The sequence below is a fragment of the Carcharodon carcharias genome, chromosome 18, assembly GCF_017639515.1.
Source record: "Carcharodon carcharias isolate sCarCar2 chromosome 18, sCarCar2.pri, whole genome shotgun sequence".
NCBI classification, from domain to species: Eukaryota; Metazoa; Chordata; class Chondrichthyes; order Lamniformes; family Lamnidae; genus Carcharodon; species Carcharodon carcharias.
Genome location: NC_054484.1, coordinates 38,032,684 through 38,057,713, shown reverse-complemented (window position 1 = coordinate 38,057,713; position 25,030 = coordinate 38,032,684). Strand labels below are relative to the sequence as shown.

General features: G+C 40.7%; 1 protein-coding gene across 6 annotated transcripts in view; it reads right to left on the bottom strand.

Moving 5' to 3' along the window:
• The window catches only part of LOC121290638 (E3 ubiquitin-protein ligase DZIP3-like), a 126,836-nt gene that overhangs the window by 37,768 nt on the left and 64,038 nt on the right, over nt 1–25,030 (bottom strand). For all 6 annotated transcript variants that reach the window (XM_041211342.1, XM_041211346.1, XM_041211347.1 and 3 more), the window contains 4 exons: nt 10,742–10,905; nt 8,991–9,044; nt 8,322–8,471; nt 242–381 (listed from right to left, as the gene is read on the bottom strand). In XM_041211342.1, the coding sequence (XP_041067276.1) occupies nt 242–381; nt 8,322–8,471; nt 8,991–9,044; nt 10,742–10,905 (508 nt within the window). The remainder of the gene's footprint in view (nt 1–241; nt 382–8,321; nt 8,472–8,990; nt 9,045–10,741; nt 10,906–25,030) is intronic.

Here is a 25,030-nt window from a genome sequence, read left to right as displayed (position 1 = left end):
TACTAATTTTAGCTTGAACTACCTGATCTGACAGCAAAGCATTTTCCACCTTTCAGTAGAGAGAGACAGGGCTATATATTGCAAGCTGGTGTGGAAGAGTAATCATTAATTTTGTGGCATGCTACTTCCATTTACATAAGCCACACATAGAGGCAAAGAAAGTTGGGAGACAGCTCAAATTGTAAAAGTGATAATTGTTACAACCAATGCACAACTGCATTCTATTTAAATGCTATGGTACCTTTCAAATTGAGATCTTTTGACTCTAATTTGTTCTTTGACTTTCAATAACTGTATCTGATGATTTTTCTGCTCCTGGAAGAGCTTGCAAGATTCCTCCTGGAGTTGATGCTGGTTGGTTACAATTTCTTGCTGAAGGCTCTGAGGGGTGAGAAAATTGCCTTTTAAATAAATACATTAAAAATAATCTGTAATTGAAATGTGAACGTTCTTGCAGAAACTAAGGATGAGAGTGGCCGAAAACAAAGGTCTGAAAATTAATGGTCAAAAATTGTGAAATAATTATGAAATAATGTAATTATAGTACTTTTATGATCTGTAGTGAGTGGAAATGTTTCTAAATGACTTCAAATGGGTGAAATTATTAAACTTCAAATAGGACATTAATTTTCCCTTTGTTTACCTTCTACTATCATCAAGACTGTGGACCAGTACCATTGTCTTTGGTCCCCATGCCAAATGAGTTCCAAAGCCATTGATTTCATCCCTCTCTGAGGCTGAGCAAGTCCGTTTTGACCCCAAGATGAGCTTATGACCACATATGTGAGTAATCATCAATATTGCCTATTTCCACCTCTGTAATACTGCTCATCTCCACCCCTGCCTCAGCTCAAGTGCTGCTGAAACCCTCATCTATGATTATTCTAACACAGTCCTGGGCAGCCTCCCACATTCTACCCTCTGTAAATTTGAGGACATCCAAAACTCTGCCTGTATCCTTAATCACACCAAGTTCTATTCACCTATCATCCCTGTGCTCACTGACCTACACTGGGTCCTGGTTAAGCAATACTTCCACTTTAAAATTCTCATCCTTGTTTTCAAATCCCTCCGTGGCCTTGCTCCTCTCTATCTCTATAATCTCTGCGAGCTCCAGAACCCTCTGAGATATCTGCACTCCTTAAACTCTGGCCTCTTGAGCATCCCTGATTTTATTCGCTCCACTATTGGTGGCTGTGATTTCAGCTGGCAAGGCCCTAAACTCTGGAATTCCCTCCCTAAATCTTTCTGCCTCTCTACTTTGCTTTCCTCTTTTAAGAGAGTCCTTAAAGCCTACCTCTTTGACCAAGCTTTTGGTCATCTGACCTAAGATCTCCTTCTGTGGCTTGGTTTTATCTTATAATATTTTTCATGCTCCTGTGAAGCAGCTAGGGATGTTTTATCTTAAAACCCCTTCATAAATAATTGTTGTTATGTATATAAGAACTTTCAATCACTTAACTGATTTTTCCAAACATATTGTGGTAGCCACAATCTCCAAATTAATGTAAGCTACATTTTTGCCTCGTTTCAGAAAGTTTGCTAAAACAAAATTGTAAATTGGGTGCGCTATGTCTTCTGTCAAAACAATTGTTCATGTTAATTTTCAATAAAGCAGTCATGTTCAACTTTCCTTGCTGGTCAATGAAGTTAAGCAGCGTTAGAGAATACAGGGATTAGGGCACAAGTAGAGAAAAGGCCTACTATTTGGTGCTTTATAAGCAAGAAAACAAGTTTGGCACACAAAAGTTCAGCAAGACTGTCTCCCACCCCTAAATTCACACATGCTGGTCCAAGAGACAGAGAGGCCTTTAGGCCACGGGTACACAACAGGCTGAAAGGGAGTTTTTGCCCAAAGGGAGTCTGGGGTCATTGGGGAGAGAGAGAAAAAAAGTTTGCCAGGTGGCTTGACCTGGACAGCAGGTACCAGTAGCAGGGAGAAAGGGGAAATTAAAGTTGCACGTCGTACCTTCGCACGGTGCTTGTGAACTGCGGACTCTGGAAGTCGGCTGCTAGCTATCTGATTTCTTCCTAGTCAGCAGACATGCTCAGTGATATCCCACCTGTCCAGCTGCCTTGCACACCAGGCCACATTTGATCTCAGAACTGCCCGTGTGCTTTGTGACATTCACATGCCGCATTTGATCCCTCCCTCCTCACCCAGCATCTCGCGCTCCAGCATCATGTCTGACTAAGCCACACAGTCAATATATTGCATAGGCGGTCAAGGGCAGGCAACACTGCACAAATTCAACACCGCACAAATTCAACACCATCTGTCAGAATCAATGGCAAACCTGTTCCCTTTCTGATGTTGCATTCATAAGCTGAGACAAATTGTGCTCTTTTAAAATGTTTAGAGGTATATTTCAAATACAGGTCTGTGGAGACGAAGGTCAGAAAAAATATCAAAAGGGCCTAATTCCTCGATCCCAAAGTCAGAATTCCACAAATGGTGGAAATTTTTCATTCCTGCAGAAACAAAATATTCCGAAATAAGCACCAAAAAGCTACACGAGAGGAGAAATGCACTGTAGGACCAACAAATAGCACTACAATCGTAGGAGGAATGGGTTTGATCTCTTGTTGGGCCGGATGTCCAAATCCTGACTGCAAGCCAGGTTGCGTTCCACAAAAGCGAGGCAAAAAAGCATTCACCCTTTCCAAATGCTTACTAAAAATTGCTGTTCAAAGTGATTAGCTCATGGAGGCATGGCAGTGATCTGGGAGCACAATAAATCCATGCCTCATAGGTACGGGATCTCTGTAGGCTAAGACGAAGATCAAATATAAAGGATATAAAATTTAGTCTTATAGTACTGCAATTATCTGACCAACCATCTAGTTTAATCTTTTTAACTTTTAATATTTAGCAATAATTGCAGTTAGTTTCTGCTAATCTTGTGCAAGACAATGCACAAAATGATGCTAGTGATGAAAATAATTAAAAAAGAAACTGTGAAAACTTTCCAATGTAAGCTTTAAATTCTTTTCATTATGTTTATTTGATTACAGAAAAGAGCTGAAAATTATCTTTAAAACATTGCTCTGCATGCATATAAAACTCAGATAATTGTCCAGGCCATTAAATCCATACATTCCAAATGGTATCCAATTGAAATAAATTGTTAGATAGGTTAATGGATTTAATGGATGGTTAAGACAGAAAAACAAAATTAAATATTGATACCAAGCAGCACTTTGCAGTCTTTGATAACTTAGCCATGTGAAATAGCGGATGTGTTTTCATTAACAATTCCAGAAAATCTATTTTGATATTAAGCCCTTTCACTGGCTCATTACATTTATTACAGCTGCTTGAACCTATGTTTCAAATTTCCAAATGCTTACTAAAAACAGTTTCTTCTATTAAAAGCACATTTTTATATTAGGGATATTAAAATTTAAATTGTGAGGATCATTGTTCTTTAATTACGGCAAATAGATCTTTCTCCAGCCCAGATCGACTCTCCACTCACTTTTGGCTGATTCTAAGAGTACTCCATGAAATAGGTGTGGCAGTCTCAACACAGTTCCTTAGGAGGCACGGATAAACACCTTGGGCTGGATTTTTGGCAGGTTGGCAAGTGGGGAGATGGGGGCCTTAGAATTGGGCGCCATGCCATGGGTGCCATTCTGACACATACCCATCTGACCCCTTGCAATTGTACCAACAGTGTGGGAGGCGTCAGGAGGTCAGCCTGACTTTGGACCAATTGAGGCCCATAAAAGCCAACTGATGGTCACTTAAGGGCATCCTCCCTCTGCTGCTTGGATTTTACCTGCGATAAGAGAGAGGCCCATGCCAAGTTTGCAGTCTGGCAGGTTTCACTGATCAGGCTGGTGGCCATCAAGGTGAGGTGCCTCCTTTTGGGTCTCTTGTGCCCATCAGAGGGCCCTCCTCTCCTCTAAGGTCTTCCAAACCCCACTTCCCTTCCTCCACTGCCCAGTACATGCTCTGGCCCCTACCTCCTCACTTGGGCTTGCTAATTTGGGCCCGGTGAGACTCTTGACATACCTTAAAGTCTGGGTTCCATTGTGAATGTCTTCTTCAGGATTGACAGCAGTCCCAGCAGTGATCACCACTCCTGGTGCCACTGCTGGGACCAGAGCACTGCCAACCATTTAATTGGCTGGCAGCTCTCGGAAGTGGTTCTTCCTCCCAAGCAGGGGGTGGCCCGATGGCTGTTAAATGGCTGCGTGGTGAGCTGGCCAAACGAAGGTAGGTTCACCTCCAACTTTTCTTGCCGGGGGAGGGGGGGGATGTGGGTCCCCACTGCCCCCCGTGTAAAATTCAATCCCATAAAATAGCACAATTTTGCACAAATCTTTCCTTCAGATAAGACATTAAACCAAGGCCCAGCCTTTCCTCTCAGGTGGACATAAAAGATCTCATGGCACTATTCAAAGACAAGACAGGAATATTCTTCATGGTGTCTTGGCTCTATTGCTCCTTCAACTAACAATTCCAAAACACATTATCTGGCCATTTTTGTCATGCCTGTTTGTGGGAGCTAGCTATGCACAAACTGGCTGCCATGTTTCTCTACATTACAACAATGACTGCACTTCAAAGGTACTGTATGAGCTGTAGAATGCTTTGGAACATCCTTAGGTCATGAAAGGCAATATATTAATGCTATCTTTTTCTCCTTTCATTTATAGAAAGAATAAGGATCATAAGGCCCATTGTATAGAAATAAATAGTTTCAGTACAGGTTTAGATTAAGGCACGTTAATGTAACAAAGAATAGTCAGGTTAGATAAGGACAGTACATTTCTTCCCTAAGGGACATAGTGAACCAGTTGGGTTTATATAATGATTCACCCACTTTATGATACCGATAGCAGATATTTGAAAAGAACTGATTTAAATTCTCAAATTGCCATGGCAGGATTTGAATTCATGTTCTCTGGATGGTTAGTTCAGTAAGAGAACTGTTACTCTACCACTTTGGCAAGTTAATATCCTGTCCACCAGCAACACTAGGAAGCCATCAGCCGATTCTAGCCGCAAGGCCATATTTAAATGTTGTTGACCAATTTCTCAAGATGAATGCTCGGGTATAGTGTGATGGAGTCTGTGGTTTCAAAACTTATAATTTTTGAGACAATTATTAATTGGAAAGGAAAACTGAAAAGGGAAACAGAGAAAAGAAACAAACCCTTTCAGTTTCTAAGGAGACTATGACCGAAACGGAGATTGGAAACCAAAACTTCTGGGGAAGCTGAACCTGGTTGAAACCATATAAAAGGATACAGAGCCATCAGAGCTCAGATGATGATCCCAGTGGTGTAGTACAGGCAGGCTGAAGAAGATGGAGGCTAGATCCAGAAGCTGAGAATAGGCAATTATACAGTTTCTGCAACTGTTGCTGTTACTTCAAGATAACATGGTGGATCTATGCAGTCATATGCAGAGTTGAGGAGGTTATGAAGATAAAAGTCATTTTTGGTGAGACGGTGCCCGTGGAACTCGAGTTAGTTGTGCGCTGCTGTTGGCTGGTGATCAGGCTAAATTCTAGAAGGAGGAGCTGAAATTCTTTGTGAGGAAGATGGGGTTTTGAAAGATTTTGTGACCAAGATGATGATGTATATGTAGAGTGGACTGTTGAGCCAATTCGTAAGATCTGTCTTAGTTGTATCTGCCATATAATGTGTAATTTATAGTTCATAATCGACTGCAATTTGCCTGATTCATTTTTAACTTATGTTGATTCTAGGTTTTAGAATAAAGGTGGCTACCCAAGATAGTATATAGTGTTTGCCTTAATAAAAACAAAAAAACTGCGGATGCTAGAAATCCAAAACAAGAACAGAATTATCTGGAAACACTCAGCAGGTCTGGCAGCATCGGCGGAGAAGATGCTGCCAGACCTGCTGAGTTTTTCCAGGTAATTCTGTTTTTGTTTTATAGTGTTTGCCTTGTTTGGCTCCTGTATAATAAAATGTCTTTAGTTTTAAATCATGAAATCTTGTGGCTTCACTCTTTCAGTAAATAACAGGGATTTTGGATTTCTTCTTTTAAAAAAAAGTTACTGATCTAGACCAAGATCATAACAAAATCGTTCAGAGTCTCTCCTATTTAGGCTCAGATTAAAATTCAATCAGAATCCAACTCATGTAACAGGACCTCGATTTAAATAAATTAATCAGGCCCCTGCATGGTTTGTATGGTTGCCTCAATTGCCTGCAGGTTAAGATGACTTAGAGTTAAAATCAACCCCATCAGGATGTTATCTGTCATATTAGAAAATCTGCACAAGAGAAAAGGAATGTGCTCCCATCTTGAAACTCACGTTTGTTATTATTATTTTGTGATGTGGGCATTGCTGGAAACATCAGCATTTGCTGTCCTTGAGGTTGTGGTGGTGAGCTGCCTTCTTGAACCGGTGCAGTCAATGTGGTGTATGTACACTCTCAATGCTGTTAGGGAGGGAGTTCCAGGGTGTTGATCCAGTGACAGTGAAGGAACTGCAATATAGTTCCAAGTCAGGATGATGTATGGCTTGGAGGGGAACTTCCAAGTTGTGATGTTCCCATGTGTCTGCTGCCCTTGTTCTTCTAGGTGGTAGAAGTTGCGGGTTTGGCAGCTGCTGTCAACGGAGGCTTGATGAGTTGCTGCTGTGCAACTTGTAGATGGTACACACTGCTATCACTGTGTGTCAGTGGTGGAGGGAGTAAATGTTTAAGGTGCTGGAGGGAATGCTGATCAACCAGGCTGCTTTGTCCCAGATGATACCGAGCTTCTTGAGCATTGTTGGAGCTAAATGCATCCAAGCAAGTAGAGAGTATTCCAACATACTCCTGACTTGTGCTTTGCAAATGGCGGCCAGACTTTGGGGAGTCAGATTATGAATTACTCACTGAGAATTCCAAGTCTCTGACTTACTTCTATAGCCACAGTATTTATGCAGCTGTTCTAGTTCAGTTTCTGGTTAATGGTAACCCCCAACATATTGGCTGGGGAGAATTCAGTGATAGTGATGCCATTGAATGTCAAGGGGAGTTGATTAGACTTTGTCTTGTTGGAGCTGACATTGTCTGACACTTGTGTGACACAAATGTAACCTTAACAAATGTATTTTGTGGCATTTGGATGTTGGAGTGATATGAAGCCTCATTTCATAGTGGAGAAATTCCTTAAACCAGTAAATGTACCTAAACATGGATGAGTATTTAAATAAAGTAATTATTCACATTCCAACATGCTCATTGATTAATAATATTGTCAAAAACAAGAATTTCCACCTGCTTTTAACTTAAAATATTGTAATCAGTGTCATGAAGCTATTAATGTATATATTATTGGAAAATATTTTTCTTTTAAAATAGAGGTTTACTCTGCAGCTGTGTCCTAATTGGATTAAAGCTAGTCTGGGTGCTTCGATGTGTCCTAGTTTTGATGTGTAAGAGAGATAACGTGCATTTGCATTTTATGAATAGAGCATTCAAGAAATAGGGTTAAAACTAACACCTATCTAGCAGATACCAAGCTATATGTTTATATTACTAATAAAATTAGTACTATGAAAAAGCTAGTGATGCAATGAGTTACATTCAGTGGGTGGTGGTAGGTATAACTTGAGCAGTTTTCGGGTGTGCAGAGCAGAGGCAATGTGAGATCAAAAGGCAGCTGGAAGCCTCCAACTCTCTCCACAGGAACAAAAGTGAAAAGAACCTCATTTTGAATTTGTAAGGTGAAAATGCTTTATCTGGTGTTTGTTTAAGTCTATGGATTGCTGTTGCTTTAATGGAGATTAGTTTGGGAATTTGTTAGAAGTTATGATAGAAGTAATTTGTAGCCAGTGTATACATATTTTAACCTCTGTAAATTAATAAAATGTTTCATTTAGTTTCATGTAAAACCTCAAGAACTGATGGTCTGATTCCTGAATTTAGAGAGAGTCGCATCTCAAACATAACACATAAAATTATAGGATATGACAGTTGTTTAAATTTTCTCTCTGGGATTTTTAAATAACTCAGCTTTACCAACTGCATCAGTCATAACAATCAGCGTATCAGACATATCTTTGCATGCATAGGTATTTAAGGAGAAATTAGATAAGCTTATGAGAAGAGAATAGATCGTTACGATGGTGGATTGAATGAGAAAAGATGGGAGTAGATTCAAGTGAAGCATAAACATTGGCATGGATCGGTTCGGCCACATGGCCTGTTTCTATGCTCTATATCTTATGCAATCCTACATAGATTGGATGCAAAACAAGTGCTTTATTCCTTTAAACTAAAGCAGCACTGTAGCTTCATATCGTCTGTTCATGATATTTGTTTAAAGATAAACATTAGACAGGTACCTCACACTGTTTCTCTTTCTCTTGGATTCTTTGTTTCCATGCTTTAATTTCAAGATGACTTTCATTTTCTATTTGTTTGCAGCTGTCACGCAGGTCTTCGATGGTACTTATCAATCCATTCCTCTCTTCCTCTATTTTCTTGAAAGTCTCCTATAGAGAAGAACAGAACTTAATCTAATCAATTATCCTTTGATTAGACTAAAAAAACCCTTTATTTTGCAATTTTGAGAACTATGTATGAAATGTTATGAATGAGTTCTGTATAGATCAACAAGAGACAGATTTTAAATGCTTATCTTTTCAATCGCACGGTACGTTACACAGCAAAATGAGGCCATGTTCAAACCAAGTGATAAACAGTTGGATTATCTGCGTACTAATGGTGCGAGTGTTTTCCTCTTCTCACTTGACCAATCCTCATAGCCTCTCTGGCTGTGGATAGCGAAATATGGACAACGTTTGTGTTGCACTCAATCCCAGTAGGAACTGAGTTGAAACTACTGAACTCACTTCACGTAGGACCCACAGAGAGAAAACTTCACACCAGTTTGAGATAAATTCAAACCCATATTGCAGAGGTGAAAGAACAGCATGGAAACTGGGTAACTGTAGTGGAGAAAGGAAAGAAATTAATAACTTTATTGATTTTTTTTTAGAAACACAAACTACCTTGAAATCAACATCATCAGTGTTGACACAAGCATCAACCATTCCGTCCAAAATCTGCAAATAAAACAGAGCAACAAGTGAAAGAGCAACACAATACTTTTTCAAGTTTCTCCCCTAGCCCAGAAGTTGACACTATTTACTTTATTAGTTAACCCATTTCATTGTTCATTCAGTTAATGATTTATTTGAACAATGGAATAAAATTGCATTTATGTAGCATCTAAGCATATTTTAGAAACATCTCAGAGCACTTTGTGTTGTCATGTGGAATATCAGAACTGCTTGTTCTTTGAACAATGAGATTTTAAATATCTAACTGAGCCACTGGAACAGACAGACCTAGGACGAAGTTTAGCATCTTACTCAAAAGATTGCTCCTCTAATAATGCAACAACTCTTCAGTACTGGAGTGAAATGTCAGCCAAACAACATGTTGAAGTTCTGGACTAAGGCTTGGGCTTATAACCTTCTGACTCAAAGCAAAATTGCTATTAGCTAAACTGAACTGACAACTAAGAGGATATAGAGAGCAGCTATCTAATTTTTGCATCATTAATGGCACTTATTTTGCTACAGATTATATGGATAGCTTGGAAATGAGAAACTCTTAATACAAACTAAGTAGACAACATTGGAGATGTTGTCAACCTACCTAATTTAAAGAATTGGGGTACAAAAATAAATAAGTGGAACATGAAAGCTGTCAAAATGCACCAGCATAACAATAAAAGTGTTCCCTTCGTTAAGTTTAAAGTATTGGCCGACATGATTAGTGTCAACACTGTGGGGTCAGAATTACTTGGGTGCCACCTAATGGCAAAGGGCTTCATCTCCAAGTGGGAATAAATAAAATGTGTAATCCGACTGCACCTAGGCTTCCTGTCAGCGAATTCCTCAACATCATTCATATGAAAAGGTTTGTCAGCTTTCCAAGGCTAAGGAGACATTAATCCAGGAAGGAAATATAAAATACAAATCTAATAATATTCATGGGGTCAGTGCTGAAAACAGTAGCAGACCACTGGATGGCTGTAGCTGCAACAACTATTAGAAGCTCAACACACCCAGGACAAAGCAGTCTGCTTGATTGGTGCCACTGTACTCAGCATCCACTCCCCCCAACACAGGTACACTATCTTTGCAGTATTGCAGGACATACTGCAACAACATGCCAAACTTACCTCAACATCATCTCCCACCCTGGGGACAATTACCACAAAGAATGACAAGATTAAAATTAACATGGATGTGATCACCTGCATGTTGTTCATCAAGTCACAACTCGTCCTGACTTGGACATACATTGCTGTTCTTTCATAGTTGCTGGGTCAAAATTGAAACTCCCTATAGTTATCACCACAGCAGCGCCATCACCAAAGACTCCAGTGGTTTAGGAAGACCACCCAGCAGCACTTCTTGCCCACTAGAAATTGGCAATAGATATTGTCTCACCGGTGAATAAGTTAAAAAATGTTTGGAAAATAACCTTTATGTACAATTTGCACTTATATAAAATTCTCCATTGATGAATCTTCCACAAACTTCTAAACACATTATGGCCAATTCATCCAAGTAATTACATATGGCCCCACAAGGGTATACTATTAACAGTCTTGTAAATGGGCAGCCTTTGTTAAAAATAAGGCACCCACATAACTTTCCTTTCATTTAAATCACAGAACTTTAAAATGAGAATATAATGCAGCTACAGTTGATGAAGAAATAGTATATCACACTGCATTGCTACTTACCTTGATCTGGCTAGTCTCCTCATTTTCAGGTTCATTTTCACTTCTATTGTTGGAGTCACAGGATTCAGCTGGAGAAGGAGCAGAAACTAGGAAAGGTGCAGGCATCCTCTGATTATCCTTGAGATCAGGTGCAGTTGTTAAAATGCCCTGAGCTGGTTTCAAACCTAACATTAAAGCAGAAAAAGAAATTTAAAAAAAAGGAAAGCTGATATCAATATTATACTCCAAAGGTTAAAAAATTACATTCCAAAGTCTTGGACAAGATTTAAAATTCACTCATGTCTAACACTGAATTCATTTGCCCTAAAGGCAGGTAGGATGAGAGAAATCTCATCCTCAACCTGTTCCCCTCTGCACCTGCCTTTCCTTCCTATCCATTTCCTCAAAGAAGACTTGTTTACTTTCAAAATTTAAGTTGCTTGTTTAGGACATCAACTTTTTCAAAGCATCACAAAAACAGGGATGAGATAATTGGTTAGGAATTTTACAGTTTTTCTGGTTTGAAAATTGAATTTAAAAATTATGTAGGATTTTTTTTCCGTTTTTCAATCCACTCAGCTGAATGATTTTTCTGAATCTTATAGAATACAAAAAATGTCATAAGAAAGAGTAGCAGCAATTTGGCCCATTGAGCCATTCAATAAGATCATGGCTGATCTGATTGTGGTCTTAATTCCACTTTCCTGCATCCCCATCACCCCCACCCCTCTAACCCTTGACTCCCTCGTGGATCAAAAAATCTGCCTAACTCAGTCGTGAACATATTCAATGATACAGCCACCATAGCTCTCGGTGGAAGAGAATTCCAAAGACTAATGACCCTCTGAGAAAAGAAATTCTTCATTATCTCTGTCTTGAATGTGAGACCCCTTATTTTAAACTGTATCCCTAGTTCAAGATTCCCCTAAGAGGGGAAACATCCTCTCAGCATCTACCCTGTCAAGCCCCCTAAGAATCTAATATGTTATAATAAGATCACCTCTCATTCTTCTGAGCTTCAATGAGTATTGGCCCAACCTACTCAACCTTTTCTCATAAGACAACCCCTTCATCCCAGGAATCAGCCCAGTGAGCTTCCTCTGAATTGCCTCTAATGCAAGCATACTCCCCCTTTAAAGTAAGGAGACCAAAGCTGTACAGAGTACTTTAGGTGTGGTCTCACCAATGTCCTCTCAAGTTGTAGCAAGACTACCTTACTTATACTTGATCCCCTTAATAAAGGCCAAAAGCTGAAAATGGGGTCTAATCTGGACACTTGCCATTTTATCTCAACACAGATACACACTATCAATTTAAAAAAAAAATCCCATTATAAATTTTACCTGAATAAAACTTTTAAAATTTGGTTTAAAATTATAAATAACTGGTCTGAAATAATGATCAATACAACTAACTACAGGATGCTAATGTATCCTGGGAAATTAAGTCTATTGTACATTCTCAGGCTCCACAATTCAAGTCCAGCGCACAGCTTAGGGTTAAAATATCAAGTCGCAGGCCAGCCTTTTTGTAGAGGCTGAGGCTTCAAGTAAAAAAAAATGACGACATTAAAAGACACAAATGACAATACCATTGTTGCATTTCTTCATGTTAAAGCATGGGTAAAAAATGTAGGGAACTAACTTCAGCATTCACTGAACCATAGACAGTAAGGTTCCCGCTCTGCTACAGCACATAGTGAAGGGAAGAGAAAAAAAAAGATGGAGAGAGAGGGATAAAGAGATGTCAGTTGAACTAAAAACTGCGTTTTTAACATGACATGGACCATGAGAAAACAGGCTGTACCCTTAAAGCTTAATTAAAATAGCCTGGAGGGAGGAGTGAGAAGGCTGAAAATTAGATAAATCAGATGTTTGAAAAGTGCAGCCTTCCTCCACCCAGGTCAATTAGCAGTATAACTTTACCCACTGGTCACATAAAAATTTTGTAGCTTAGAGGTGTGCAGTTGCACATGAACATGTGAATAGGCCATTTTCGGTATGCAGTATAAATGGATTTAGATGAGTAACTTGTAGTCAAACAAGGTAGTGAATTGTAACGGGAATTCGAATTCAACCCAGCAACACCAAAGTCAAGAACTAAAATCCAGAAATATTCTTTTCCCAAGTAAACTTTGGTTGGTTGTAAGAACATTACCTTATTTGAAGCACTAAACTTTGAAAAAGTGTAACTTTGCTGTAAGCTTATTAGGCCACATTTTACTGTGTCACAGTATCTAATTATATCTGTCGGTAGTTAAGACTTTCCCTTAACCATTTAGAATTTTAATTTTTTGCAAGGAAAGTTGCTGAAAGCGTGAGCTGATAACATTGCAGCAATGGAAATGGAGCATCTGAAACCTGAACAAATGCAGCAAAGCAACTGTGCACCTCTTTAGCCAATCAAATTGAAGGATTGTGCAATTAAGAGTGAATGTACTGAGAAGGAAGTGTAAATTAGAGTGGGTGACTGGCAATTATTAATATTTATTATGGTGTTCATAGGGGACTTAGACTAGAATGGACAGGCATTCATATCTATTACACAAGTACAACAATTTCAATCCATTCAACGCATTTGGATGGTGAGGCTGATAGCAAAATACTGTTTTCAGAAGGCTAAGGATGGAGCCATACATTTGGGATAGCAACCTTTGGATTTTTGAATTTAATGGCTTACCTGACCCTTGCTTGTAGCTGCTGTAGCATTTTCACGTAAATAATAACAAGTGCCAATATCCTCACTGTTATTTTGACAGGAAAATTTGAGCCATTGTCTTACTGTTATTGATCTCAGATAACAACTAGCTAGTTAACAAAGTTGTTGTGAAATATTCTTTTATTTTGTTTAATCTCTTATTTCATACTTTTTTGTGTGATTCTGTGCTCTAGAAATTCAGTTACTGACAAAAAATGGAAGATTGAAAAAATAGAAACATTTTAAATGGTTTGTGGGACCTAGCTCATGGAATAAAAGGGACTGTAGCAACATGGATACAGAATTGGCCTAACAACAGGAGACAGAGAGTAGTGATTAATGGATGTTTTTCATGCTGCAGGAAGGTTTGTAGCAGAGTTCTCTGGAAGTCAGTGTTGGGACCCTTGCTTTTTTAAAATTCATTCTTGGGATGTGGACGTTGCTGGCTAGGCCAGCATTTATTGCCCATACCTAGTTGCCCTTGAGAAGGTGATGGTGAGCTGCCTTCTTGAACCGCTGCAGTCCATGTGTTGTAGGTACACCCACAGTGCTGTTAGGAAGGGAGTTCCAGGATTTTGACCCAGTGACAGTGAAGGGACAGCAATATATTTCCAAGTTAGGATGGTGTGTGACTTGGAGGGGAACTTCCAAGTGGTGGTGTTCCCATCTATCTACTGCCCTTGTCCTTCTAGATAGTAATGGTTGTGGGTTTGGAAGGTGCTGTCGAAGGAGCCTTGGTGAATTTCTGCAGTGCATCTTGTGGATAATACACACTACTGCTACTGTGCATTAGTGGTGGAGGAACTGAATGTTTGTGGATGTGGTGCCAATCAAGCGGGCTGCTTTGTCCTGGTTGGTGTCAAGCTTTTTGAGTGTTGCGGGAGCTGCACTCATTCAGGCAATTTTCCTGATGTATATTAATAACCTAGAGCTTGGTGTACAGGGCACAATTTCAAAGTTTACGGATGATACTAAACTTGGGAGCATTGTGAACTGTGAGGAGGAAAGTGTACAATTTCAAAAGGATATAGGCAAGTTGTTGGAATGGGTAGAAAGGTGGGCAGAGGAAGTTCAACGCAAAGAAATGTGAATTGATTTAATTTTTGTAGAAATAACATGACAAGACAATACAAAATAAAAGGCACAACTCAAAAGGGGCACAAGAGCAGAGGGACCTGGGTGTAATTGTGCATAAAACATTGAAGTTCGCAGGACAGGTTGAGAGAGCAGTTTCAATAAAGCACATAGCATCCTGGGCTTTATTGATAGGGGCATAAAGTGCAGGAGCAAGGAGGTCATGTTGAATTTGTATAAGTCACTAGTTAGGCCTCAGCTAAAGTATTGCGTCTAGTTCCGGGCACTTTAGTAAGGATGTGAAGGCATTACAGAGTGTGCAGAAAGGATTCATAAGAATGGTTCCAGGGATGAGGAATTTTAGTTATCAAGATGGATTGGAGAAGTTAGGACTGTTTTCCTTACAGAAAAGTGGGTTAACAGGAGATTTGATGGAGGTATTCAAAATTAAAAGGGGTCTTGACAAAGTAGATAGAGAGAAACTGTTCCCATTCGTGAAAGAATCGAGAATGAGAGGGCAAACATTTGAAGTAATTAGTAAAAGAAGCAAAAAGTGATATGAGGAAAAACCTTTTCACACGGTAGGTGGTTAGGGTTTAGAATGCACTGCCTGAGAGTGTGGTGGATGCAGGTTCAACTGAAGTATTCAAAAGGGAATTAGACTGTTATCTGAAAAGAAAGAATTTGCAGGGTAACAGGGAGAAGGCAGGGAAATGGCACTCAGTGAGTTTCTCATTTGGAGAGCCAGTGCAGACACGATGGGCCTCCTTCTGAGCTGTAACAATTTTGCGATTCTGTGGTGGTCAGGTTGTGCAATCAAAAGATAAGTTCACTTGGCGAAGAATAGTATAAGTAATGGATAAGTATAAGAATAAAAACAAAATAAGCATAGCACAGTAATATATAAGTATAAGCATAAGAATTTATAATGGTAGAACCCAAATTTTCCAAGCCCTACGAAGGTAGGCTTGGAGGTGTCGGGGCCAACAAAATAGGGGGCAGTTGCAAAAGGACGGCTTCGCAATGCATTCCTGCTATCAGGGAAGTTTCCCATACATGGATGGGGCACTGGATTACAGATCCACTTGGGTCTGATTTTGTAGGCGTGGTGGATATTTTGCCAACGATGGAGAAACCCCTGTCACGCTGACAAGCTGCGCGTGGAGGCCACTGTTTCCATGGAGGCAGCCTCACTTTGGTAGGTTGGAGGGCCTTCAGAACCTGAGACTCCATACCTCAAAAAAGGGGGTCACCAGCAGGAAAGCACTTGCGCCCCAAACCATACAATCGGAAGGGTTTCCCTACCATTTCAAGGGACCTAACATTTGTCCCTTTGCATGTCTCCGAGGTCAGCTCCACATTGAGGCATACTCACAGTCTGCGACCTACCTACCTTGTTCAGCAGCAGCCACACGTCTCATGGTGGAGCTGGCGAGGCTCGAGCTGCCGCCAGCCCTCTGACTGGGCTGGCAACATCAAGAGCCTCCTCTCACCTTCCTTAATAGGAGGTCAAGCATGGAAGCGCTGCAGTCAATTAGGAGATTGCCTCCAGGAAAACTGTGTCATTGGGCACACTGCCAATATGTGCAGGCTCAGGTCTCCTATTTTGTCCCGGTGTCAGGGTCCTGAAGCACATGGGAAAATCCAGCACATAAAGTGCAAAAAAAACACTGATAACAGAAAGTTAGGTTGTGCAGACAAGAAGTGCACACAAACTGAGCCTTTTATTTATATAAAAAAAACAAAGTTCTATTTGTTCACCATTTGTTTCCTCCAAGTATTTTTATGTCCTATTATTCTCTAACACTTAAATCATAGTCAAACATATTCTCATCTAGGCAGGTTAATTTTGCCAATTGCCACACCTAATTAGGCTTTTTTTCTCCAGGTGACTTACTCCCAGTCTTGGTCTACCAACCCTGACTTTCACTTTTTCCAACAGCTACAGCGTACCTTATAAAAGTACGTTAAAGCAAATTAAAAACAATCAAACAAATTCAAGATAGGTGTAAACGGTGGGACTTTTAAACGTTGTCAACAATGATTCTTTACCATTAGGATAACTTGCACCTTCAACCACCTGCACTCAACTCCCTTTCTTATGGATGCAAAACCATCCTAAAATGTGTTGTCATTCACCTCTATCTCTCTTTATATAAATGCACCAATGTCTTCCAAATTCTAAATTGATTGTCAGTCAAGCAAAACCAGGGCTTGATCAACATTCAGTAACAAGTTAGGTAGAAGGTTGAAAGAAATGTGAATAAAGGAAGTTTGAAGCAGGGAAGGTACATGGGATTAGGGCTACTGCTTGTGTGAAGGATATATACCAACACTGACTGATTTGTACTGTAATTTTTATGTAATGCTCTGCAGCCAGACTTGTAACTGACCTCAGCATTCATTTCAAAATTAAAAAGCGATTACACCTCCTAATCGTAAAAGGATAGATACTTAGATTCTGTTCCATATGGTACTAATGTCCTGTACTTGTAAAACAGGACAGTCACCTATATGTATTTTCTTCTCTCATGTTTGCTTTTTTCCTCCATTTCTTTTTGCAATTATTCTCAATTCCAACACAGTCATATGTTTAGATAGTGCTTCATGATTTAGTGCACATGATGCACAAGTTTAGAATGATGCATGGAAGCCTTATTGGCAGTCCAGGGGACTGTTTCAAGTAAGCTTTATTGATTTTTAGCTATATTGCTCTAGTTGGTAGTTGGAGTGACGTTGATGAATGTTGATGAAATATTTCAAAGCTATAGTAACGCAGTCAGAAAGATCTCTTTTGCAAGGTACCTGGGTTGCAGTAGATTCTTAGACAGCTTTGGCAGTAAATAATCTTGGTAAAGAATAGGAAGTGGGTTTCAAAGAATTCCCTTGACTCAGGTTTAATGAATACATAAATTTTTTTTTAACTAGGCAACTTTCAACAGTAGCAAAAATCATATTAATCTGGGGGTGATGGAACAAGGGAAGGAAGTCAGAGGTAGGGAGCATATCCGCCTCTCATTACTTCAGTAGGATCCCCAATCAGATTGGCATTGAGATGAAATTCAGGAGTTTATCCCAAATCTGAGTGCCAGTCATCGCTACAGGGAGGCTTAAAAGGCACTGCACTGGGCTACTCAATGGTGCAATGGGTTTTGTGCAACATTTTTTGCCAAAGGATTGTTATTTGGACAGTTAGAAAATATGAAGGATTGCACTCTCCCCACCAAAGTCTCTCTGGTATTGTGCTGAGGCTTTTGGGCCCCACTTGTGCATGCATCTGAAAGTTTATTTAATTTGCGGTTCCTTTAATTTCATGTTGGTGAAAATCACATTTGCTATGTTGCAAATTAATCTGGGTTGATTCAACTGAATCTTTCATTCTTATGTTATCTTTGTTGTATGAGAACAGGTCTGAGAAACTAACGTGGCTGTGGTTTTGGGGATCTAATGAAGATTTTCTGAGCTGTGGATGGTCAGGTGACTGGCTTTTATTCCTGGTTCCTATCGTTTAAACTGCATCCCTCCATAACTTACATACAGACCATTAAAATGCAAGGAAAATTATAGGGAATTTTAATTTAGGGTTAAACACAATGACAAAAACATGGAGGTAAATGATCCTGTAACTGGACAATTCTTCTCAATGAGGGAATATGTCACCTGCAAACACATGGAACCAAATTTCACTATCACATTATATTCATTTGTATGAAGACACCAAAACATAATTTTAAAAAAATCCAGTCCCTTCAGCAGGAAAAAAAACATCCAAGAAAGAACTGGAAACAGATGAATAGCTACAGTGAAAACATATCTGTTCCATTCTATCTGCTGATATTCTGCAGCAGTACACCAAGGTACTCTACACATTAGAAACAGAATTTACCACCCTACAATGAGCTCGTTTGATGGAAATCACATAAAAATGAAGTAACATTGTGTAAATTACATTTTAACATTCATACAGTTGCAGAAAAGCAACAATAAAAATAATTTCCACAACTTGTGATACATTTATATTGCAGCTTACAGTCTGAGATTGTTCACCCTTGCCTGGTTTGAATTGTAATTTCCATTCACCGGAGGGAGAACTCTGTAACCCAGTCACTGGCGTAAATAAGCCAGTGTGTATCGATGAAGGTGCCCAGCCCAGATAAATGGGGAGGGTTAGCTGCAGGAAGGACATCCGGCTGTAAAACCACTCACTAAATCCAAAAAAAATTATGCTTAATATGGTGATCAACCAGCATTGTGTGAACACCCCCATACCTTGTACATAACACAGAAAAAGCTGAAAGAGAAAGGAAGGAGAGGGCACTCTATAGATGCAGTGCTCATGTCCCGTGGTTGAAATTTACCTGTTCAGAGAAGGGGGGGCTTGAGTAACTGCACGCTAAAAGTTTACATTAACTTCAAGTAGATTTATTCATGCTTAAGAAGAGATAATTTTAGTTCTTCTTAAATCACATCTGCATGAGCAGAAACCATTTGTGGTTTGTAGTGCTACTCAAGATGCAATAACCTTTTTTTTTAGGTAAAAACAAAAATCAATAAATGATAGGGGGTCAAGGTGCAATATAAGTGAAGCCTTATATTTCACCACTTAAATTAGGGATATTACCACATGCAACCATCTTCAGCTGCTTCATCAATGATCTTCCCTCCAGGTCACCAGTTCAGAAGTAGGGATGTTCACTGATGACTGGACAATGTCCAGTACAATTTGCAACTTCTCAGATACTGAAGCAGTCTGTGTCTATATGCAGCAAGACTTGGACAACATTCAGGCTTAGGCTGATAAGGGGCAAGTAGCATTCACAATACAAAAGTGCCAGGCAATGACGATCTCCAACAAACGAGAGTATAACCATTGTCCCTTGACATTCAATGGCATTACCATCACTGAATCCTCCACTAGCAACATCCTGGGAGTCACCATTGACCAGAAACTGAACTGGATGAATCATAAATGCTGTGGCTACAAAAGCAGGTCAGAGGCTGAGTTCTGCAGTGAGTAACTCACCACCTAACTTTTCAAAGCCTGTCCACGATATACAAAGTGCAAGTCAGGAGTTGATGGAATGCTCTCCATTTGCCTGGATGAGTGCAGCTCCCACGACAGTCAAGGAGCTTGACAAAGCATCCAGGACAAAGCAACTTGATTAGCACTCCATCCATCATCTTAAACATACACTCCTCCCAGCACTGATGTACAGTGGCAGCAGTGTGTACCAGCTACAAGATGCACCGCAGCAACTCACCAAGGCTCCTTCAGCAACACCTTCCAAAACTGCAACCTCTACCACCTAGAAGGACAAGGGCAGGAGGTACATGAGGATACAGCCACCTACAAGTTCCCCACCAAGACATAAACCATTCTAACTTGGAATTATATCGCCATTCCTTCACTGTTGCTGGGTCAAAATCCTGAAACTCCCTCCCTAACAGCACTGCAGATGTACCTACACCACAGGAAATGCAGCGGTTCATGAAGGAAGTTCACCACCACCTTCCCCAGGGCAACTACAGATGGGCTACAAATGCTGGCCTAGCCAGTGATACCCACAGCCTGTGAAAGAACAGACAATTTCTTTCCCCCCAAGTTGGTAATGTGCAGTTGTCATCAACATAATCTTGTATTACAAATGGTTTAAGTGTTTTTTGGAGTTTGGTGTGATATAAAATGTATTTGCATGTGAGATTGACAACATCTTATTTGGAACCCTGTCATTTCTGGATTATAAGACCACCATCACTACAGAAAATAAAATTCATGTCACATAAAGTTCAACAAAGCATCTGCTTATACCGTGGCAAGAATTTGCTTGGATGCATTTAGTCTAATCACATCACTAAGTTAATCAGGAGGAATAAAAGAGATTCAGAAATATTATGGATGAATTATACATTCAAACCTATTCCATATAATCTCTTGTTGATTAGCTGTTTTTTTATTTAAATGAATGCATTAGCGGAAATAATGGAACAGGGCTGCAGGTTTCTAGTGCTCTGCAGGATTGTATTACCGATCAAATATTTTCTTCACAATTTACACTGAAAAAAGGAAACCAGGTTGCAACAGATAACACGGTGGTTAAGAATGTCATCGAAATCATGCTACGTTTATGGAGCATATTTTCCTATTGTCATTTGTCAATGAGTGACAATGGGCAGGACTTATAGGTTAAAAACAAAAAACTGCGGATGCTGGAAATCCAAAACAAAAACAGAATTACCTGGAAAAACTCAGCAGGTCTGGCAGCATCGGCGGAGAAGAAAAGAGTTCACGTTTCGAGTCCTCACGAGGACTCGAAATGTCAACTCTTTCCTTCTCTGCCGATGCTGCCAGACCTGCTGAGTTTTTCCAGGACTTTTAGGTTGGCGTGCAGGCACAATTGGCAGGCTCGGGAGCAGTCAGGGAACAGACCGCCACCCACGATCGGCCTCCAACTGCTATTTCACGCTGATTGGCTAATTAGCGCCCAGCCAGCGTGAAGCGCGCGCTGAAATGCACAGCACTGCCAGGGTGGGGGCAGGAAGAGGGTGGGTGCTGACATAAGCACAGGTGAGCACTGAATGAAAGCTCCCTGAAGGCAGGGAGTTTCCTTAGGAAGCTGAAGACCTTAAAGCAATCAAGTAAAGATTTTAAAATCCGGAATAAACATCCAGGCATCAGAGTCAGTCACCTGATCATATACATGATGAAAATTCTGCCCATACATTTCTTTTTATTTAATAACGGAAACCTCATCCCGCCCTTGGATGAGGTTTCATCAAAATGCAAAATCTGCCTGACAGATTCCCCCATCCGCTGACTGTAAGGTTGAACAGACCACGAAAAATCAGGGACAATTGGAACCTTAACAACTTTACTTGTCTCCTTAATTGTCGGCGGCCGCGCTTCCGACAGTCGTGCCTGCCCGCCAACTGAAACATCGTGTGAGTGCGGGGTAACGTCGAGATGCTCGCTCGACATCATCATATACGATTTCACGTCCGATCAGGTCAGGCGCGCATCCGCACACCATCCTAAAAATTCTGCCCAATGAGTTAAAAACACTATGGGATAACTTTTCATCCTCACTGCATTGGTGGTAATATGGTACAGCAATTTGCATCCTCATAGCATTGGTGGTAATATGGCAGCGTGGCTTGCCCACTTGGCTTCGGAGAACCAAATGGAATGAAAACTGGACCATCTCTATAATGGGCAGGTGATCCACTCTGTCAAATTATTGTCCTTCTTTTTCTTAGGCAGTTCCTTGGGATTGAGGATGACTTGCTTCCACTCCAGCTCGATGAATTCTGAGATGGCTGCTAAGTCCAATGTGCAATCTGCAGATGGGGCAGGTGGTGCTTGGGTAGATGGGCTGTCTGGAGGTTTGTGCGCCCCCTCTGAACCTTGGCTTGGCCTCTGCACATTTGTAAAGAAGTCTCCTGATGTGCTCGGTGCCTTCTCAAATGAGCCTTCTTCATTTTGGTTGGCCAAAAGTTAGGGTCTCCCATGAGTCAGAAGCAATGCTTAACCTCTTCAGGGATGCATTGAGGACATCACTAAAGCATTTCCGCCATCTTCCTGGGAGTCTCCTGCTGTGTCTAAGTTCTGAGTTCAGCAGTTGCTTCAGGAGTCTGGTGTCAGGCAATATGAACTACATGTCCCACCCAGCAGGGCTGGTTTTAAGTGTTCAGTGCATCGATGCTGCGCAAATTGGCTTGGCAGAGGTCGCTGCTGTTGGACCACTTTTCTTGTCATTGAATTTGGAGGATCTTGTGAAGGCACCACTGGTGGCACTTGTCCAGTGTTTTGGCGTGCCTTTTGTAGGTTGTCCATGTCTCCATAGCACATAGGGGAATGGGGATCACTGCTGCCTGGGAAGCCATGACTTTAGTCTCTGGTTTGAAATCTTGATCTTAAATACTCTTTTCCTCAGTCGACCAAAGACTGAGCTGGTACATTGGAGGCAACGATTTTGTTGTCTATGTCTGCCTTCGTCAAGAGGTGGCCCCCAAGGTATGGAAAACAGTCCAGTTTTAGAAAACAGTTCTAAATTGATGGGAACAGGTGTTCTGCTGTGGGAGCTGGTTAGAAGAGGACCATAGTTTTCCATGTGTTTAGTGAAAGGCCAATTTCCTCATATGCTTCGGAGGAGGAGTTGGCAATGACCCGAAGCTCAGTTTCTGAGTGAATGCACAAACAAGTGTCGGCTGTATATTGAAACTCAATGACTGAGGTTGGAGTGGTTTTGGATTGAAGGCTGCGTAGGTTGAAAAGTTTCCTTTGTACCATAGATTATCTCCACATCTGTGGGTAATTTGCTGGAGTGAAGTGCTGTATTGCAGCGAGAAAATGGAGAAGAGGGTTGGTGGAATGACTCCAGAATTATTCTATATACGGTGAAGATGAAAATATACTTCTGCTTACGCATTATAAGACCATAAGACATAGGAGCAGAAATTAGGCAATTTGGCCCATCGAGTCTGCTCCGCCATTCAATCATGGCTGATAAGTTTCTCAACCCCATTCTCCCGCTTTCTCCCCGTAACCTTTGATCCCATTACCAATCAAGAACCTATCTATCTCAGTCTTAAATACACTCAATGACCTGGCCTCCTCAGCCTTCTGAGGCAATGAATTCCATAGATTCACCACTCTCTGGCTAAAGAAGTTTCTCCTCATCTCTGTTCTAAAAAATCTTCCCTTTACTCTGAGGCTGTGCCCTCAGGTCCTAGTCTCTCCTACTAATGGAAACATCTTCCCCACATCCACTCTATCCAGGCCTTTCAGTATTCTGTAAGTTTCAATCAGATCCCCCCTCATCCTTCTAAACTCCATCGAGTATAGACCCAGAGTCCTCAAACGTTCCTCATGTGTAAGCCTTTCATTCCTGGGATCGTTCTCGTGAACCTCCTCTGGACCATCTCCAGGGCGAGCACATCCTTCCTGAGATACGGGGCCTAAAATTGCTCACAATATTCTAAATGTGATCTGACCAGAGCCTTATCAAGCCTCAGCAGCACATCCCTGCTTTTATATTCTAGTCCTCTCAGGAAATAAATGCCAACATTGCATTTGCCTTCCTAACTACCAACTCAACCTGCAAGTTAACCTTAAGAGAATCCTGGACTAGGACTCCCTAGTCCCTTCGCACTCCAGATTTCTGAATTCTCTCCCCATTTAGAAAATAGTCTATGCCTCTATTCTTCCTACCAAAGTGCATGACCTCACACTTCCCAACGTTGTATTCCATCTGCCACTTTGCCCATTCTCCTAACCTGTTCAAATCCTTCTGCAGCCTCCCTGCCTCCTCAATACTACCTGTCCCTCCACCTATCTTTGTATCATCTGCAAACTTAGCAAAGATTGTATGGTATTAACAAGAAATACCATTGAAAAAAATGTTTCTAATACGAAAATATATCTCGAATCATAATAGGATAAGGGAGACAGAAATATTATTGCTTTACTGTGGGTTTTGAAGAAACAAGATCATTCTTTCTGCTATAAAATCTAAAATTGCTGCTGTAGAATTAAATCACAGTTCTATATGCAAAGCCCATGGTATCAGAATGGTTATATTTTCACCTACTGAATATTCATCATCCTAAAAACATGCCAGCTATGACAAATCATTTTGTGTCCAAATTATAACTGTGATAAATCAGCAAGCATAGAACAAAAGGAAAATACTGCCGATGCTGAAAATCTGAAATAAACACTGAAAATGCTGGAAAAACTCAGCAGGTCTGGCAGCATCTGTGGAAAGAGAAACAGAGTTAATGGGTGGAATCTTGTGGAGGCGATGGGGGTCATGTCCATGGGCTGGAGAGCTAATGAGATCCCCGCATTGCTTCTTTTCGAGAAGACCTGCCACATCTTGTGCCACTCAGGCACTCAGCAGGCCAGTGGTCAGCCTTCCCCTGGGATCTAGGACCCTGGGGTGGAAGTTGCATCCCCCGATCGGCCTACAGCTCTTCTATACTCAGCAACCAGCGGCTGCTGCCAGTACGACACCTACCCAAGCTCTTGGGAGGTGACGGCGAGAAGGTGTCAGGTAACCCCCCCAACCCCGCACCTGATTAAATGTCCCTCACCACCAACCTCATCACAGGGTAAGGCACAAGATTCTGTCCAATGTTTCAGGTCTTTGCAATGTTTCAGCTCCGTGACCTTTTATCAGAATGGCAAGAAAGTAAAGTGATTAGACTATAAGCAGTAACTGCTTTAGCTAACAAAGTTAAAATGCGACCTTCATTCCTTCTGTGCCATACATTTTCTCTGCTTCTTTCAGGTCAATACCTTTATTCTCCTGAATTCATGATAAAATTCTGGCATTATTTACTTTTCATCAGTAGGTGAAGGGGTGCTGCAGCAGAGTACTGGCTTGCATATAAGTGCAACGTTCAGTATTAAATGAATTGCGTGCACTGTTCCTTCTATATAGATTAATTAAGCTTTATTAGACTATCTCAAACCTTCTTCAGATGCTATTTCTACAAAAGCAGGTATTCCAACTTAGACTGTCCATGCTGCTAATCAGG